The sequence below is a fragment of the Convolutriloba macropyga genome, chromosome 2, assembly GCF_964194025.1.
Source record: "Convolutriloba macropyga chromosome 2, txConMacr16.3, whole genome shotgun sequence".
NCBI classification, from domain to species: domain Eukaryota; kingdom Metazoa; phylum Xenacoelomorpha; order Acoela; family Convolutidae; genus Convolutriloba; species Convolutriloba macropyga.
Window position 1 is genome coordinate 59,033,985 of NC_134469.1, and position 17,106 is coordinate 59,051,090.

The 17,106-nt window shown below is 36.4% G+C and overlaps 1 protein-coding gene across 1 annotated transcript in view; it reads right to left on the bottom strand.

Annotated features, from left to right (window-relative positions):
* Positions 1 to 17,106, bottom strand: part of LOC142334555 (calpain-B-like) — a 199,209-nt gene that overhangs the window by 33,762 nt on the left and 148,341 nt on the right. The window contains exons 3-9 of the mRNA XM_075382678.1: positions 16,486 to 16,690; positions 15,856 to 15,976; positions 15,471 to 15,588; positions 15,013 to 15,144; positions 11,140 to 11,225; positions 10,822 to 10,936; positions 4,547 to 4,685 (exon numbers count right to left, since the gene is read on the bottom strand). Of these exons, the coding sequence (XP_075238793.1) occupies positions 4,547 to 4,685; positions 10,822 to 10,936; positions 11,140 to 11,225; positions 15,013 to 15,144; positions 15,471 to 15,588; positions 15,856 to 15,976; positions 16,486 to 16,690 (916 nt within the window). The remainder of the gene's footprint in view (positions 1 to 4,546; positions 4,686 to 10,821; positions 10,937 to 11,139; positions 11,226 to 15,012; positions 15,145 to 15,470; positions 15,589 to 15,855; positions 15,977 to 16,485; positions 16,691 to 17,106) is intronic.

Consider the following 17,106-nt stretch of genomic DNA (forward strand, 5'->3'; position numbering starts at 1 on the left):
AGAAAAATAGGCGAAACCCGCTTTGACATTAGTGCTAAAATTGGCATGAACAACAAAAGGAAACCAAATAAATTCGCATAGCATAATAGCCACATAAACTATGATCGACCATTAAACTAACCAAATTAACAAAATGAAATTAACAAAAACAACGAAAAATCGGTTCATTCAGGGCTCAAAAACATCAAAAAACTAACCTTTTCACCTTGAATTTGGAAGTTCCCAGAAACCTCCGAACGTAAGGCACCTTGCAGACTAATAGAGCCAGTTAAGAGCATCTATTGCAAATCAATGCCCGCAAAGATTTTCCTGTTTATCCCATTTCAAAAGCTACTGAAAAAGATATGAAAACTTATTACAAAAAACAGAAAGAGCACCAATACATTCCAAATCCTGTGGATAGCAAAAAATTGTAGCGATATAATAGCCGAGGGAGGAGCTTAAAGCGGCTATTAAAAAGAATAATAGGAGGAAAAAAGCACCCTTTCGTTGGTATATGTTTCAAAATTGTTTTTCTACAATAATAATTTTGATCAATAGAATAAAATTTACTTGAAACGCATTACACAAAATAAAGCAGACTGAAATAAATTGGGATAGAACCTACAGAACAAAAACTAGATCAAATAAACTCCAGATCACTCCGATAGGTAGTTTCCATACAAAAAAGGGGCGAAATAACAAAAACCTGGAAACAGCATGTAGGAAGGGTCGTAACAATTGGTTCTGCGAACCTTTATAATCTATAAAAATGACAAAGATAACCTTACGGTAAACAATTGTATATTACAGCAAACCAGACGCAAAATGCAATGAAAATTATTGAAAAATGATCAATTGAAAGTAGAAAAGTAGCTAGCTAACATTTAAAAACATAACCGAGTAACGTCGAGCGAATTCCTCTCAAACGACTGGTGAGCAGTCGGCTTTGTCATAAAGCTAGCTGCGCGGCTTAGGGAGGAAAGCTCTAGCTTTATTGAGGGGGGATTCATCCTGTTTTTAAAACACCCCACCAAGTAATCGATAAAGAAAGACGCTCAACTAATATTCCTCTTCGAGGCGCAAAAAATAACGTCCGATATAATGGCCCGCTGAAGAGGCGATAGCACCTATTAATAAAAAACTAAACAATCAGCTGAAAAGGTCGGTAAGAATACTAAATAAAGAAATGCCTTTTTACATGATCTTTTATTTGTGTAAGGTCTGCTTGCTGACAGAATAATCATTGAACATTTTATTGACTATCTCGAAATTCAGGGTTCTTCAAATTTAACCAATAACGACAACACATCAAAAGAAATGCATACGAATGCAGCGAATAAACACAAATTTCAATCAAATGTAATTGGAGTGCCAATAACAAAACACAGCTGGCAGATTGCCAGCAAATAGCCGCAAAAACTTCATAGATCTACAGTTTCAAAAAGACAGTGACATAAACCGACCAAAGAAATTTTTTCAATTAAAAGTTGAGATGTTATATTTTGAATGAAAATGTTAAATTATTCATGTTGAATCATGAAAACGTATGAACAGATCTTTTTAAAGGCAGAACCTCAAAACAACTCAAACTCTTCGAAGTGTAAAAAATTTTGCTCGCTTAGCGCAATCTTTTTCAGAACTACTTTCTCGCTATCTCAAAAAATGATATGAACCGAAAATCAAAATCGCTCTCTCTCTCTCTCTCTCTCTCTTCTCTCCGCTCATCAATTCGTTCTGCCACTTGAACTAAACAACACACACTAAAGGGGTGATCCTCGGGGGTCACTCTTGTTCTCCCTGGCTGTCATGCCTCTCATTAACAATATTAAGCAGGAATTCCCCATGCTTTTATAGAACTCTTGGTATCTTGAAGACGGCATTTTGGCGGGAACTGAAAGCAAACTAATGCATAGCTAAGATATTTTGGCAAGTGAAGGCAAACCCTTGGACTTCAACATGTATGTTGTGGTCTCCCCAAACCATGAGCAGTTTAGATCAAAACATTTAGCGTGCTGATCCTGAAGGTTTTGAAGTACGCGGGGCGCCAAGTGAAACGGAGACTCATTATGCAAAAACCTTATCCAAGAGTGTGGAGAAAACAGCCTCTGCTGGACCGCTTACACCAACTTGACAATCCTCATGCAGCTTCTGGCATATTATAATTTGTATTGGTACTCCCAAAACGTAATCTCTACGCACAGTTAAACCAAGTCACTCAGTTACTAAAGTCTTAATTCATTTTGACAATGTACACAGGGATTGCCTGGAAACATTAATCAAGGGAAACGTTACGTGCAGCAATTGGAAACAAGCAATCTTGCCCATCAAGTTGAGTGGATTGGGTTTGAGATGCTCAAGTGATCAACATCTAGCTGCTTTTAGCAGTTCAGTGGAGTCCGTTTCGTTTATAGTAAAAGCCCTTGTTGGGGTGAAACCCATTCAGGAAATTGAAGTTAATGTGAATTGTCTTGTTGGATTGCAAGATGTAGATAGAATTTAGAAGAAAATTAAGGAAAAGTTTGATCACTCAATGATCTTCTATCACAGGCAACAATTGTGCGAGAAAGAACTCCGCTGCAGTCTCTTCTTGATTCTAATGCAGGTGCTTGGTTAACCACGCCTCCTATTTCCGCCCTGGGACTCCATCTGGAAGCAGAAGAGTTCCAAAGTTCGCTCAAATATAGGCTGGGTATCCCTATATATGGTACTCACCTAAATTGTCCCTACTGTAAAAATGGTGTCATCGATATATACAGGGACCATTCTTTAACATGTGGAGGACAAGGAGATGATATTTATCGTCACGACCTTCTAAGAGATAAAGTTTTCTCTTCTTGTGTCTCTGCAAGTTTGAGCACTTCGCTTGAAAAGAACTTTAGCAGCAACAACCAATCTCGCCGGACAGACGTATTTTTACCCTCGTGAACACAAGGAAAACCAGCAGCACTTGACGTAACAGTGGTGTCATCCCTGCAATCAACGATCACTGCAGATACGGCACATATACTCGGTTATGCGTTAACATATGCTGACGACCGCAAACTAGCCGCCCATGAGGCTGACTGCCGAGAAGCCGGAGTGAATGTTTTGCCGCTAATATTTGAAGTTCTTGGCGGTTGGTCCGAAACCTCGCGAAGGACAATGAAGATAAAAGCTTGTCTGGGGGACAGAAGAAATGCTTTCTCGGAAGGTTCTAGCGTTGCGATCAACCGATTGACTCAATCCATTTCAATCTAATTAATGTGTGGGAACGCAAATTTGATAATTACCCGATTCGCCTATCTAATGACAACAGATGCTTGTACATGATTGGTACATGAGTTTTCTCATTAAATGCATCCTTCTCACCCAACTGGGTTTCTTTTGTCACTAAATGAGAGGTGACCATAACCGGTTGTGTGGTTATGTGAGCGGAAAGACTTGTATAAACCAATTAGATTTATGTTACAAAACTATGCAAAATACGATAGATACCAATGGATGAAGAATGGTAAATGTCCAAAGGAGTGATATGCTGCCCAACGACTTTGACTGATTGTTTGCTTGATTACCCAAGATTCAATTGTCCAACTAAGATATTTAAAATCACTCCAAATTATTTTAAAATAAACTAAAGTCGGGCGAATTGCTCTCAAACGATCGGCGAGCGGTTGGCTTTGTCAGTACCAAGCCACGGTTTAGTGAGGCTAGCTTCAGCTTAATTGAAGGGGCGTGAGGTGAGCACAGTGGCGGGGGGGTGATGGTGAGGGGGTATTAGCCGTAGAGAGGCTGACAGCGGCTATTAAAAACCGGACGAACAATAAGTGTCTTCAAAAATTTGGTCAAACACCTGTCCGGCAATGTTCGATTATGTTACGAGATCGACGTTATTGAGAGTAAACGAGCAGCACCAAGAACTTCACTTGAGACTCTGCACTCCGTTATCTATTAATTTTTTTTATACTGAAGTGAAATATAGAAATCGGTTCCGATTAGATTCCCTTCTTTGACTTCGAAGACAAAAATAGAGCAACTTAGATCGGACAAACAAGAAACTGGAGTCATTCAGACGAAATGAGACAGAATACCAACAGAGCGACATTAGTAAGATACCACACTTGCTAAGTAGTTCTCTAATACATCTTCAACACTAAGATCAGCGATGATTAGTTCATCAAAACCAAATACTAGAATAGCTGTTTTATTTACCAACTCAATAATCGATTAACTTCAGCAACTCAGAGAGCATATAGCAAGGACACAAATTGTCAAGTTGACCTCATTTTCAGCAGACAGACTTGGAAATTGATCACTTCAACAAAACATATGTTTAACTTGCTTCGCATTTAAAACTTAGCGGAAACTAACTAAAGTGCTTTCAATCTCAACATCAAGCATTAATTGAGTTGTAATGATCTAATTTTGTTGCAATCATATCTGAAATTCTATTTAAAAAAAGCAGTTGAATAACGGTGTCTCGATTTGTCCTGAATTCGATAGAAACAGATCTACAGAGAGTACAAAAGTTACAATAAGCAACAGTAAAAATTACACCCATTAGATCAATCACTATTGGCATGCATACCTTTGAAGTTCCTGCATCCTCCAGCAGTAGAACCTTTGAGCCATGCCTTGTGCTCTACAGTAGTCACCCATTTCTTCTTGGCTAGTTCGGCCGCTGACTCATCAGTCACTGCATCAGGGCTCAGGTTGCAAATTTCAATCTACAATCACAATTAAAAATTTCATAAAATCACAAAAAGTAGCTTGAAATTTCATAACACTAAGTAAACACGTTAAGAGAGACAGAAGACAAAGAAAAAGGCTCCGATCTACTATATCAGAGCACCTTTAGAAAACATACACCGCAATAACGTCACAGAACTATAAAGTATCATCTGCCCGCCCGTTGATGAAATCAAGCAATTTCACATACGCGCAATTAGATCACATATTTCATAAAAAACAATCAAGAGAAGAAACGATGAAAACAAAATCAGATTTCCGCACGTAAAAAATTTGCTTTGAAAAACCAAAAAATTGTTCAAACGCCTATTTCTCACTCCACGTTAAGGTAGCTGGAAAAAATCACGCTTCAAGCCTGCCCAGCTTTTCGCTCCCTTTACTACTCCAGTGTAATTTGACCTCTCACTGACGTGAAAACGCTGAAGTGTAGCTATTTAAAATTTTTAAACCTATTTTGTGAAAAATAGTTTTTAAATCGTGACTTAACGCTGAGTCGTAGAATGAAAAGCAAAGCAAAAATAATATGTTAGCATAAACCAGTAGTAGTTTGAAATAGCAGGACAAATACTGAATTACAACCCAAAGAATATAATTAATTAATTGCCTGACAATGTCAACTTTTACAACGTTAGCAAATTAAGAGAGTCAACAAAGCAAATTACCCACCCTATATGAACAAAATTGAAAAAAATATAGAAACAAATAGAAAATTTTGTTTCCAGATTTAGTGTTTTAAAATCTTAGCCCTACGCATCCTTTGAATGAGTACACAATACAGCAACCTTGAATAAATGTAGGCAAAAAAGAGGCAGAAACTAAAAAAAATGGCAAAAATCAGAAAATGTTTGAAAGTCAGCGGCGTCAAAGTAAGAGAACCTCATAACTACAGGCCGAAATCCTTGAACGTTAGCTAATTGAAAAACTAATTAAGTCCTTGAAGTTGGGGCCAATAAAATGACTACTATTAAATAGCACTAGAGGGTCTATAATAATGTTATTTTGGAGACGTGATGGGAACTGCTAGACCTTAGCACATGATGGGACCTGTCATTAATAAGACTAAGATATCGGAAAAAATTGAATGTCTCAGAAATTAGATGATTCTCGAAAACCAATAGTGTCCCAGCCATTGAAACAAATTAAATAGAATAATTTCCCCATAAGCACCATTGAAAACGGTCCTTCAGAAATTAAAAGATAAAACACAGCTTAAAAGATAAAACGCAAATTCATAGCATATAAAGAAAACCCTTACAATATGGACTTTCAAAGATAAACACCACCGTTTATCACTGAGACACAGTAAAGGACCACCGTAGAACACAATATAGACACAGTAAAGGACAAAAGAAAAGAAAATTAGCCACATACGAATACCACTGGATACTTTAAAAGATCCATGACAGTCAAATAAAAACATAACTACAACAACGAATTGTTACACCACAAAAACAACCTATAAAAAAGTAAAAAGAAAACCATTTATGAAAGACAACCAAGAGATCGCGAAGCAGAAAGAGCAAATGCAGCTACAATAAAAAACAGCTAACTTTTCTTTAAATTAATCAAAATCAATGATCTCAAAATCAGAAAATCATAAGCAACAAACCATGAGACTATTAGATAGATGAAAACTCGCTAATAAAGCCATTGAAACTATGATTCCGAGTTTTTAAATCAAACAGATTAACAGGGACGGTCAAAGCTCAAAAAACAAATGCTATTATTTGAAAAAAGATGTTCTCACAAGAGCCATTACCTAGGAACGGAAAACACGAATAGTCCAAATTAGTTTGAAATAGCAGGACAAATACTGAATTACAATCCATTGAATATAATTAATTAAATACCTGACAATGACAACTTTTACAACGTTAGCAAATTAAGAGAGTCAACAAAGCTAATTACCCACCCTATATGAACAAAATTGAAAAAAATATAGAAACAAATAGAAAGCTTTGTTTCCAGATTTAGTGTTTTAAAATCTTGGCCCTACGCATCCTTTGAATGAGTACACAATACAGCAACCTTGAATAAGAGTAGGCAAAAAAGAGGCAGAAACTAAAAAATTGGCAAAAGTCAGAAAATGTTTGAAAGTCAGCGGCGTCAAAGTAAGGGAACCTCATAACTACAGGCCGAAATCCTTGAATGATAGCTAATTGAAAAACTATTGAAGTCATTGAAGTTGAAGCCAATAAAATGACTACTGTTAAACAGCACTAGAGGGTCTATAATAATGTTATTTTTGAGACGTGATGGGAACAGCGAGACCTTAGCACGTGATGGGACCTGTCAGTAATAAGACTAAGATATCGGAAAAAGATGAATGTCTCAGAAATTAGACAATTCTCGAAAACCAATAGTGTCCCAGCCATTGAAACAAATTAAATAGAATAATTTCCCCATAAGCACCCTATGAAAACGGTCCTTCAGAAATTAAAAGATAAAACACAGCTTAAAAGATAAAACGCAAATTCATAGCATATAAAGAAAACCCTTACAATATGGACTTTCAATGATCAACACCACCGTTTATCACTGAGACACAGTAAAGGACCGCCGTAGAACACAATAGAGACACAGTAAAGGACAAAAGAAAAGAAAATTAGCCACATACGAATAGCACTGGATACTTTAAAAGATCCATCACAGTCAAATAAAAACATAACTACCAAAACGAATTGTTACACCAAAAAAACATAACCTATAAAAAAGTAAAAAGAAAACCATTTATGAAAGACAACCAAGAGATCGCGAAGCAGAAAGAGCAAATCCAGCTACAATAAAAAACAGCTAACTTTTCTTTAAATTAATCAAAATCAATGATCTCAAAATCAGAAAACCATAAGCAACAAACCATGAGACTATTAGATAGATGAAAACTCGCTAATAAAGCCATTGAAACTATGATTCCGAGTTTTTAAATCAAACAGATTAACAGGGACAGTCAAAGCTCAAAAACAAATGCGATTATTTGAAAAAAGATGTTCTCACAAGAACCATTACCTAGGAACGGAAAACACGAAATAGTCCTAATTTATTTTAATCATAAAGTCTATGACACCTGTCATTGCCGAGACTGCATAACAAGAGCAACCAACTTACCGACAAGTACAAGCAGCCAAAATAAAAAAAAACTGATATTTTAGATAAAAGCATGACGAAAGGGTTAAAACACTAATTCATGAATTGGATACAAAAATTATAAAAATACAAACTGCATTAGGAAGACACGGGCGACTTTCATTAGAGAGATTAAATGACATAAAAATGATGCCAAAGTACTTAAAAAGTTTAAAAAGAAGTTTAATAATAATTGAATGGGTTAGAGAACTAATGAGAGCTGCCATTAATAAACATAGCAGGCAGATTGCCGGAACATAGCCGCGATAGACGCTTGTGGCCTAATATGAATTGAAACAACTAAAGAGATAATATGGACAGATTGCCCACCAGCTTTTTAATAGACCACTAGATTGTCATTTTTATGAGACACAATTGCTCTACAAAGAAAAAGCCCTAATGGAGCTTTTTCAAAATTAATATTCGATATTAAAACTCAAGACTCTATTACTCAGGAATTAGGGCATATAATTTGGCACTACTTAGATGCACACTATTGACCTTTAATTAGTAAATGTTCATTAAACTTAAAATTCCATAAGTGAGTTCAGAAGTCATTTTTTTGAGTGAGGTAAGTCACGCAATAGACCTAAAAGCAGAAATGACGTCACAAACACAAATTTAAAACTGCAAAGCAGTAAAGTTACCGAAGTCATTGAAAAAGTCAATTCCAAGAAGTCAGGGTAGGACAAAACAAAAATCTGTTTGAGGATAAAAAAAATAGGAGCGCAATAGTAGCCGCCTGGAATTGCTGACGCGTCTATTAAAAAAAATGATAGGCCAACAATAATAACTATAAAAATGAGCGAAGTAAAAAATTCATTGATAATTATTATAGGAAAAGAGTCGGAGTTGTGAAAATCGTTGGTAATTACCAATAAACGGCTTTCATTGCTCCTCATCAGAGATCCTATGAGACCCTCCATTAATGACATTAAATGAAAGGACAGAAAGTCAGAAAATAAAAACAAGTGATAATTCTTGAAAACAAACAGAATCATAGTAACTGAAAACGGCAGATAAATTGAAAACTTCATATAGCTTCAATTATATCTGAATAGGGGTGCCAATGAGCCGAGTCACTAATAGACTAAGCGACAGGACAACAATAAGATCTCTGAAAACCATCGAAAATTGAAAATTCACAAACACTTTATAAAAAATAGTGTCTATAATATATAAGCCGTTAGCTACACTCTGATGAAAACAAACCTTAAAAGTGTGCACAATTAAAACACATGTTTCAGCTTTCAAGAGTATCCCTGACAAAAAGCAGAGAAGACAGAAGAAAAATTAACGGAAAAACACCCCCCATATTGCTGGAATATAGCCCGCATTGATTCCCAAAAAAGCAATTGTACATAAATGACCCAATATAAATTTTATTGTGCAAAAAAACTTCAAATCGTCGAGCTATTGGAGTGGATATTGTAGTTAGACATATACCTCTCTCTTAAAATGAGACGATACAGGGATTGGCAACCATACCAATGAAAAATAGACCTGGTAATTAAGAATAAATAGAACAAAGTTCAAGCACCGTTTTATTTGATGATCAGACACAAAACTACCAGGAGAAAATTTGATAGCACCGCAAATTGCAATAAAGACCAGCAAGACTAAACTAATAGCTAAACAGTTAGTTTGAGAGAAATTAATATCCATTTATTTCAATAGAAACGGCCGCATCAAACTATCAAGTGCCTGATCCAAGCAAGCCAACCAAACGTATGGTCTTACAACTCACCCACAATAGCACCATAACAAATCAAAAAGAAAAGCAAAAACTGTCAGAGACTAACTGCTACCAAAACTCCCCGTATAATGCGATAACTTGAAAAACAGCAGAACAACTGCTCAAGAAGCATCAGAGAAGCGAAATACAAAGAATAACTCCAGATTGCATTAATACCTACAATTGATATTTGAAATGGTCAAACGGGCAGTTATATGTTAATATACCTGAAAATAACCACTTGGTAACCATAAGATAGGGTTGAAATCTGCTTTAAAACCGCACGTAACCAAAAATTTTCATTGGCTTCAAACCTTTTCTCGCTCTCTGAGAATAACCGATAAACAAAAACTACTCCTTTCTCTCACACTCCTCTCTGCCTTTGACGTTTATCCAAGAGTTTGACCAAAACACAAGAGTTTGACCAAAACACTCTTGACCAGAAACGGCCGCATCAAACTATCAAGTGCCTGATCCAAGCAAGCCAACCAAACGTATGGTCTTACAACTCACCCACAATAGCACCATAACAAATCAAAAAGAAAAGCAAAAACTGTCAGAGACTAACTGCTACCAAAACTCCCCGTATAATGCGATAACTTGAAAAACAGCAGAACAAAACCACCATAACTACCCTTTCGTTCATTTAACTCTCCTTCACTCGTATACACCAGAAGCACAGCAACATTGCTACGCTCAGGTCACAGCTAAAAAAGTATTGAAAATGTGAACAAAATTGGTGAATATCAGCTGATGTTCACAAAAGTTTTAACCTCGAAAACAGCAAAACATTGGGCGGACCGGACAGCTCGACGAGGTTTGTAATGATACCACTCAACCCTTTGTACGTCAAATATATCAATCGCTCAAAATTAACTGAACAAAAAACCAGCTGAGCACATAGTTCCTCCCACAATAAAGTGGATCGGATAGCCGAGACTGACTTCCGAAAAAACGATTTCGCGCAAAGTTGAAACTTCAAAACCTATTGAATAAATTAAACAAAAAAATCGGGCTTTCTATTGACACAACTTTCTAAGGTTAAAAAAATCGATTGCTCAAAGTTGATTGCATCAGTGTAGCACTTAAATCTATCGCCTAGTTCAGAGTTTCAGTTTTTGGGAAAAATCACAATTTGACCCGAGCTCTTACAAAATAGAGACTCGAAAAACGTACGGTCAACGTCCTGACAACGTGAATTCGGAGTACTATTCGATGGAACTATTTATGAAACAACTTCACAAAAGTGTACTAACTGTGACGTAGTGCTGCTTAAAGTCATGGAACGACATCCAGAACTCTCCGTCATCTTCTTCCTTCAAATCCAGCGCTTTCCTCTCCTTGTCAGTCAATCCTTTCATCTCAGGTGACCTGAATTAGTAAACTCATTATTTTCATCACACTTAGATACACTTAAAGAACAACACACTTCGGACGAAGTGCTCTCAAACGACAGGCAGAGGCAAGTTAGACGGGAGGAGGGGTGTTAGAGCTCAAAAACTGTAATAGCTGCGATGACTTAAACGTGAGAACTTTCGAAAGCGATAAATTCCTCAAGTAAATTTTGAACTTACTCGTCGCTCCAGGCTCCAAGCCACTCGCTCTTGCCCCAGGGATTCCTAATTCGCACCATGTGCATGTTCTCCCCCTTCAGATTCGCCTGAACAACCATACCATACAAAACATTACTCAACATTAAGCTCAGAAAGCTTCTCGGTTAGTAAAGATCTAGCTGAAATCGTATAATCTCTTTAATTAAGCATTTTGTCGGGTTTGTTCAAGTACTAATAAGACCGGTATTCTATTTTAAGAAGTGGTCGCAACACCGGCTGGAAAATTAAAATTTTGAGCTTTTCGCTTCCTCACTACGACTATTATTTTCCAATATAATCTCTATCACTTTCTGAAATGCCAAAAGTTCTAAAAGTTTGCCAAAAAAATTTTGCTTGCAATTCGGTTAACATGATTTATATGGATTGCCTGTAAAAGTATTTGCCTTTTTCACATGACATTTCTTTACCGAAAGACGGTCGGCACTAAGCATCATATCAAGCACCAGCTGGATCAGGTTAAGTTTTAAACTAAAAAATATTGCTCGCAAAATACAAAAGATATAACAAATTTGAAAACAGTTAGAAGCAATCAAATTTTTTTAGAAACGATAAAAATTTGAGGCATAAGCAACATATAATTGTTAAACGAACATCTTTATCTTTCAGGGATGAACCTTAATAAAGGGCTAAATAAAAGCGCTAAATTACAAATAAAGCGCTAAATGACAAACATACTCGGCACATTACCGGGAAATAACCGCCATTGAATCTCCAGCCCGATTGGAATCGAACGAAACAAAAAATGAGAAATATTGATTGTTGAAGTTCGAGCAATTTTTACAGGATAGTGTACAGAGAGATACTTAACGAGAAAATACAGGGATCAGTATCAAAACCAATCAGCATTAGAGATAGTAACTAAGTTCTACGTGCGGGGCATCTAAAATTGGGCTGAATGGGATTATAGCGTTTCTATTGTTTCTATTTGGTCCTTCGATACCGCCTTCGTTCATTTTCGCCTGCTTTGCTGAGCAATTGCTATATAGCTGTTTAAAAACTTTTTGAGCAGAAACCGAGAAAGAGTGAAATTAGAAAAGTCAAACAGATTTCAATGAAAATTTGGAACAAGTTGTGAACTAATCTAAAGCAAAACAAACTTTTATTCGGCGATGTAGAAAAAACATAGCAGCGATTGTGCTGAATTACAAACCAGAGAACTAGCAAAGAACTTGATAATCAACGTTCTTCTGCCAATATCAAACAATTTCATTCATTAGAAAAGAATAAGACCTTTCATATGCAACGAAATTAAAACATACCCGGCAGATTGCCGGAAAATAGCCGCCATTGATTCCAATAAGCATGATTGGGATTGAAATAACAGAAGATATTGAAAAAAAAGATTTTTGTACAAAAACATTTTTTAAAGTCCCATTTATTTTGATGGCATTTCGTAGTTGAACATACTTCTGTTTCTTAGAGAGAGGCTACAGGGGCTACTATCAATAACAATAAGCATTAGAGAGAGGTAACTAATATTTATAGGAACGACGTTCAAATAGCGGGCACCTAAAATTGGGCTTTGTGGGTTTATCCCGTTTCTATTTCTGACTTCAATTTTTCTTATACTGACTGTTCATTTTGAATGGCTTTGCTGAGCAACTGATGTTCAAAATCACTTTTAGCAGAATGAGCGAAGAGAGAAACTAGCCTAGAGAAGTCAAAAAGATTTCACGCAAAATGTTGAAAAAGCGGCAAAATGAGGTAAAGCGGAACATTTTTTATTCGACGAAGTAAAAAAAATAGGAGCGCTATAATAGCCGGCTGAGAAGATGAGGGCGGCTATTAAAAACTAAAATCTTGAAAACAATTTCCCGAAAACTAGAATTTGTAAATTCAAATAAAGCAACACTTCGTAAAAATTAATGAGTCTACGCTTACTTAGAAAGAGTACACAATCCAACACCCTTACCTAAACATTACTAACTAACGCAAAAAGAGGCAAATGAAAACGGGCAAAAACTGAAAATTTTCCGGTAGATTAACAGAAAAATGCCGCGATAACTTTGTTTATCTGCAATCTCAACAACAGATAACAAATTTGTTTTCATGAAATGCTGACACGTTATATTTTGGTTAATAATATGCACAACTTTTTGCTGCTTCTATTAGCTGCTCTTTAAAAAATTTTCAATTAGAGTGACACACGCTCACATCTGCTTGAACTAAAGAAAAGAAAAGTCAATTTTAGAGCAAGGAAGTCATTATTAAGAGTGAGGTAATTCACGTGTGACCAAAAACTTCACGAGAAATATTTGGACAACGAAATAAAAAAAACATAGCAGGACAAGTCCTGACGTACAATTCAAAGAATTTTCATTGTCTACACAAATTACTAGACCTAGAACGGTTTGGTTCAAACAAAAAAATTTGGTTCAAACAAAAAAATAAGCGTATAATGAACTATGAAATGGAAAAACCATTTAGAAAAAAATCGATCCAAAAACTCGAAAAAACCGTAAAAATCGACCTGAAATTGCCACATGTGAACAAAAAAACCACTAGTGAGAAAGCAAATTTTTGTTGAAACACCGTTTTCTCACTCTACTTTAAAATTATAGCAAAAATTTCACGCTGCAAAACCACTCGTTTTTTGGCTCCATTTCTTGTTTCGACGTGACCAAAATCACTACTCCAACTTGACTTCAAAAATCATGAAAATGTGTGAACAGATCTTACAAAAAAGACAGCGCCCCGATACAATTTAAATTCTTTGAATTGTAAAAAACAACAGAGCGCCAATAATAGCCTCAGCTATCGTTTACCGGCTATTAAAAAACTTTGCTTCATATTTAGTAATGAATGGTGGATCTGATTATTAAACAATCGCGTGATTATGCTAAATAAATTTTTTGAGTAAAAGACCGCTTTACTCAAAAAATTAATTTAAACATCAAAACGGCTTTGAAAAAGCCGCACTCGATCTAAATTTTGCAAAAAGATTGTTTCCTGCTAGCGAAACCGTAATCAATGCCCAACTAAAACGACTTTGAGCAATAGGCGTTTTTCCAATTCCCAAGGAATGCAATAAAGCAACGCAAAGGATGAAAATTCTCAAAACTGGCCTAAAAATCAGCAAATAGCTGAAAAAACCTCAAAATTAGCTAAAAACTTGTAATAATTACCAAAACTCCCCAAACACTATCAAAACAATCCTAAAGCTATTAGTAGAGTCTATTCAAAGCAATTAAACAAAAAACAATTAGGACAAAAAACACTGCAAAGGCGCACGTGATCAAAATTTCGCCCGCTATGAGAAAATTTTTTCACGCCAATTTCTCGCTCTCTCGAAAAGAGCGATATGAACAAAAACCACTCTCTTTTCGCTCCACTCTTCAATTTTGTTCAACACTCAAAGCACTCCGAAATTTTTCATGCGTTTCATTTCGTGCTTCAAAATTCACTCGTACAGAATTGATTAAAAATGACACCTCTCCAATATTCCTCTTCGAGTCGTTAAAACGACCCTCCCGCCAGTACTCCTCCAAAAATTATCGCTGCACCAATACTCCTCTTGTTAAACTGAAAAAAAACATGCCCACTATAATAGCTGGTTGAGAAGAGGAAGGCGGTCATTAATAATTTGAGCATACACGACCAATGTGACTGAGATTCTGAGATCAGGGTGAATGCAAAAACGTATTTCAATGTCCGCCAAATCTGCTTTTTCCTGATTTAACAGAATTCGTATATACAATGCCCAGAGAACCAATGTAACTGCCGAAACCTTCGTCAGAACGCCTTTAAAAATTTGGACATTTTCTACAGTTTGTGTCGCGCTGTAGATCATGTTAGGTGACACCACCTGATCTGAACACAAACCAGACTACATACCTTTTTGACAGCGGTCACAGAGTAAGCGTGGCCAGCAATCAGTCCACTCTCGAGCTCTGCCTCTACTACTCCGGGTTGTGGAGGGATCGAACACCCTATCATGCTGTCTCTGTCAAAAGCGTGTTCCATCAGCTGAAACAAAATTGACAATTAATAATTATCATTGTTATTCCACTACGCTTCTTTTTACTGTTCTTATAATCCGTTTCACTATTTTGAATTTTATACGGGAGACTCTTGCATAGCATTAGTTTACAATATTTAAGACCAACGAACCCTTCTAATTTCTTGTTCAATGTTTTGGCCAGTATGAAAGGAAGCTAGGAAAATAAAAATGATTCAAACCGCTCAGTCAAATTCGCTGTAATGTCTACCAAAGGTAAGACATTTTTGAACCGATCAGTAAATTATTGATAAGAGCAGTTAAGAATGGGGGAAAACCTAGCAGCTTTATTTACATGAAAGAGATGAGGAGGGGCGTTGTTGAGCTCGTATGGTTCGGTTAGCCCACCAGTGAAGTCTTCCAAGGCTTCCGCCATGTTGCCACCCTTGAGAGACTCGAAGGTACCGAAGATCCTGAAATATCCAACCAAGTCATAAAAAGCTGACATGGTGCAATGGTTCGGGTTTTACAACTAATAATGTGAAAAGTGCCGCCGTATTAAATTAAAAACAATAGTAAGTTCACAAAAAAGATGAAAACTTTAGACTACAATAATAGAAACGGCCGAAAATCTAAGTTCTTGTTCAATGCACCGCGCCATCTCAAACGCAACTTGTTCTGAACAGCCTGAGGTCTCTTAGATATTTTGCCCAGAGAGGGTGAAGCTAAATTAAACTTACTTAGCATATGCCTTTTCTACTAGAGCGGTCCAGAACTCGTCCTCAGACTTGCTATGAGTGAAGACGAGCTTGCCGTAGTAAGTGGGTAGGTAGTCGTCAACTACGATTTCCTTCCATTCTCCTAAAAATAACTTTGGTTAAGAAAAATTTTTAAGGACGAGCAGAACATTATTGAAAAGGAAATAATCATTAAGGTTTAGACAGACGCACTCGAGAAATTAAGAGAGGATAAAGAAGAGGAAATATTCAGAAAAAGACTAAATTTATTCAATTAATATGAGGTCAATCTGGTAATTCGAACAACTCTTATCACCTTTGTTCTTTCCTGTAAATTAACATAGGCTTCGAATACGGTAGATTTTGATTATCATAATTGCTCAGAAACTTTAGAGCGCTTAACCGAAGATGTCCGGACGAAAATGAAATGCTCAGAAGAATCTCAAATAAGTCCATCATTTTCCTTTGCTTCAATTTTGATTGATTTAATTGATAGATGCTATAATGGAAGCTATTATTGGTAGCTATTAACTTTTAAAATAAAGCATTATTACTCGCGCCAAATAATTGATAAGAAAACGGTTTCTGATATGGTGTGGAAAATAAAGCTTAGCAAAAGAACTAATTATTAACCTGCTCTCCAGAAGTAGAAGTGGAAAGCTCCGCAGTAGTTATCATCGTCAAATCCCTGATCATCAGGCACAACGCGTTGCAACAAATGAGGTCTCATAGACAAGCAGGAGAGAGAGGCTAGCAGCCAGCAGTCCCCCAAATAACCTTGCTCGATGTCCCCCCGGTCTGCACCGGCGTCAAACAGTTGTGGGTTAGAAGAAATATCCTAGGCACCAAAAACATCCTTGTATGAACTTTAAAAAGCGCACTTTTACATCTCTGCTACTTTTTGAGCAGAGCACCCTATTACAATTCAAAGAATTTGAATTGTATTGGGGCGCTGTCTTTTTTTACAATTCAAAGAATTTGAATTGTATTGGGGCGCTGTCTTTTTACGACTCGAAGAGGAGTAATGATATTCTACAGGTTTTTTTTTTTTTTTAGCAGAAAGCAAGTTTGTTCATGACTTGAATTTTGACTTCTTTCTGTTCGAGCATTTACCTCCGTTTTTGATTGTTGACTTCTGTTTTCGAACATTGGATTTTAACAATAGCTTAGTTTGTAAAGTATAGCAATTGGTAAAAGTCTGTAACTGAAGGTGAAGAGGTCAATTTGAGAAAATTTGATCCCAATTAACTACCT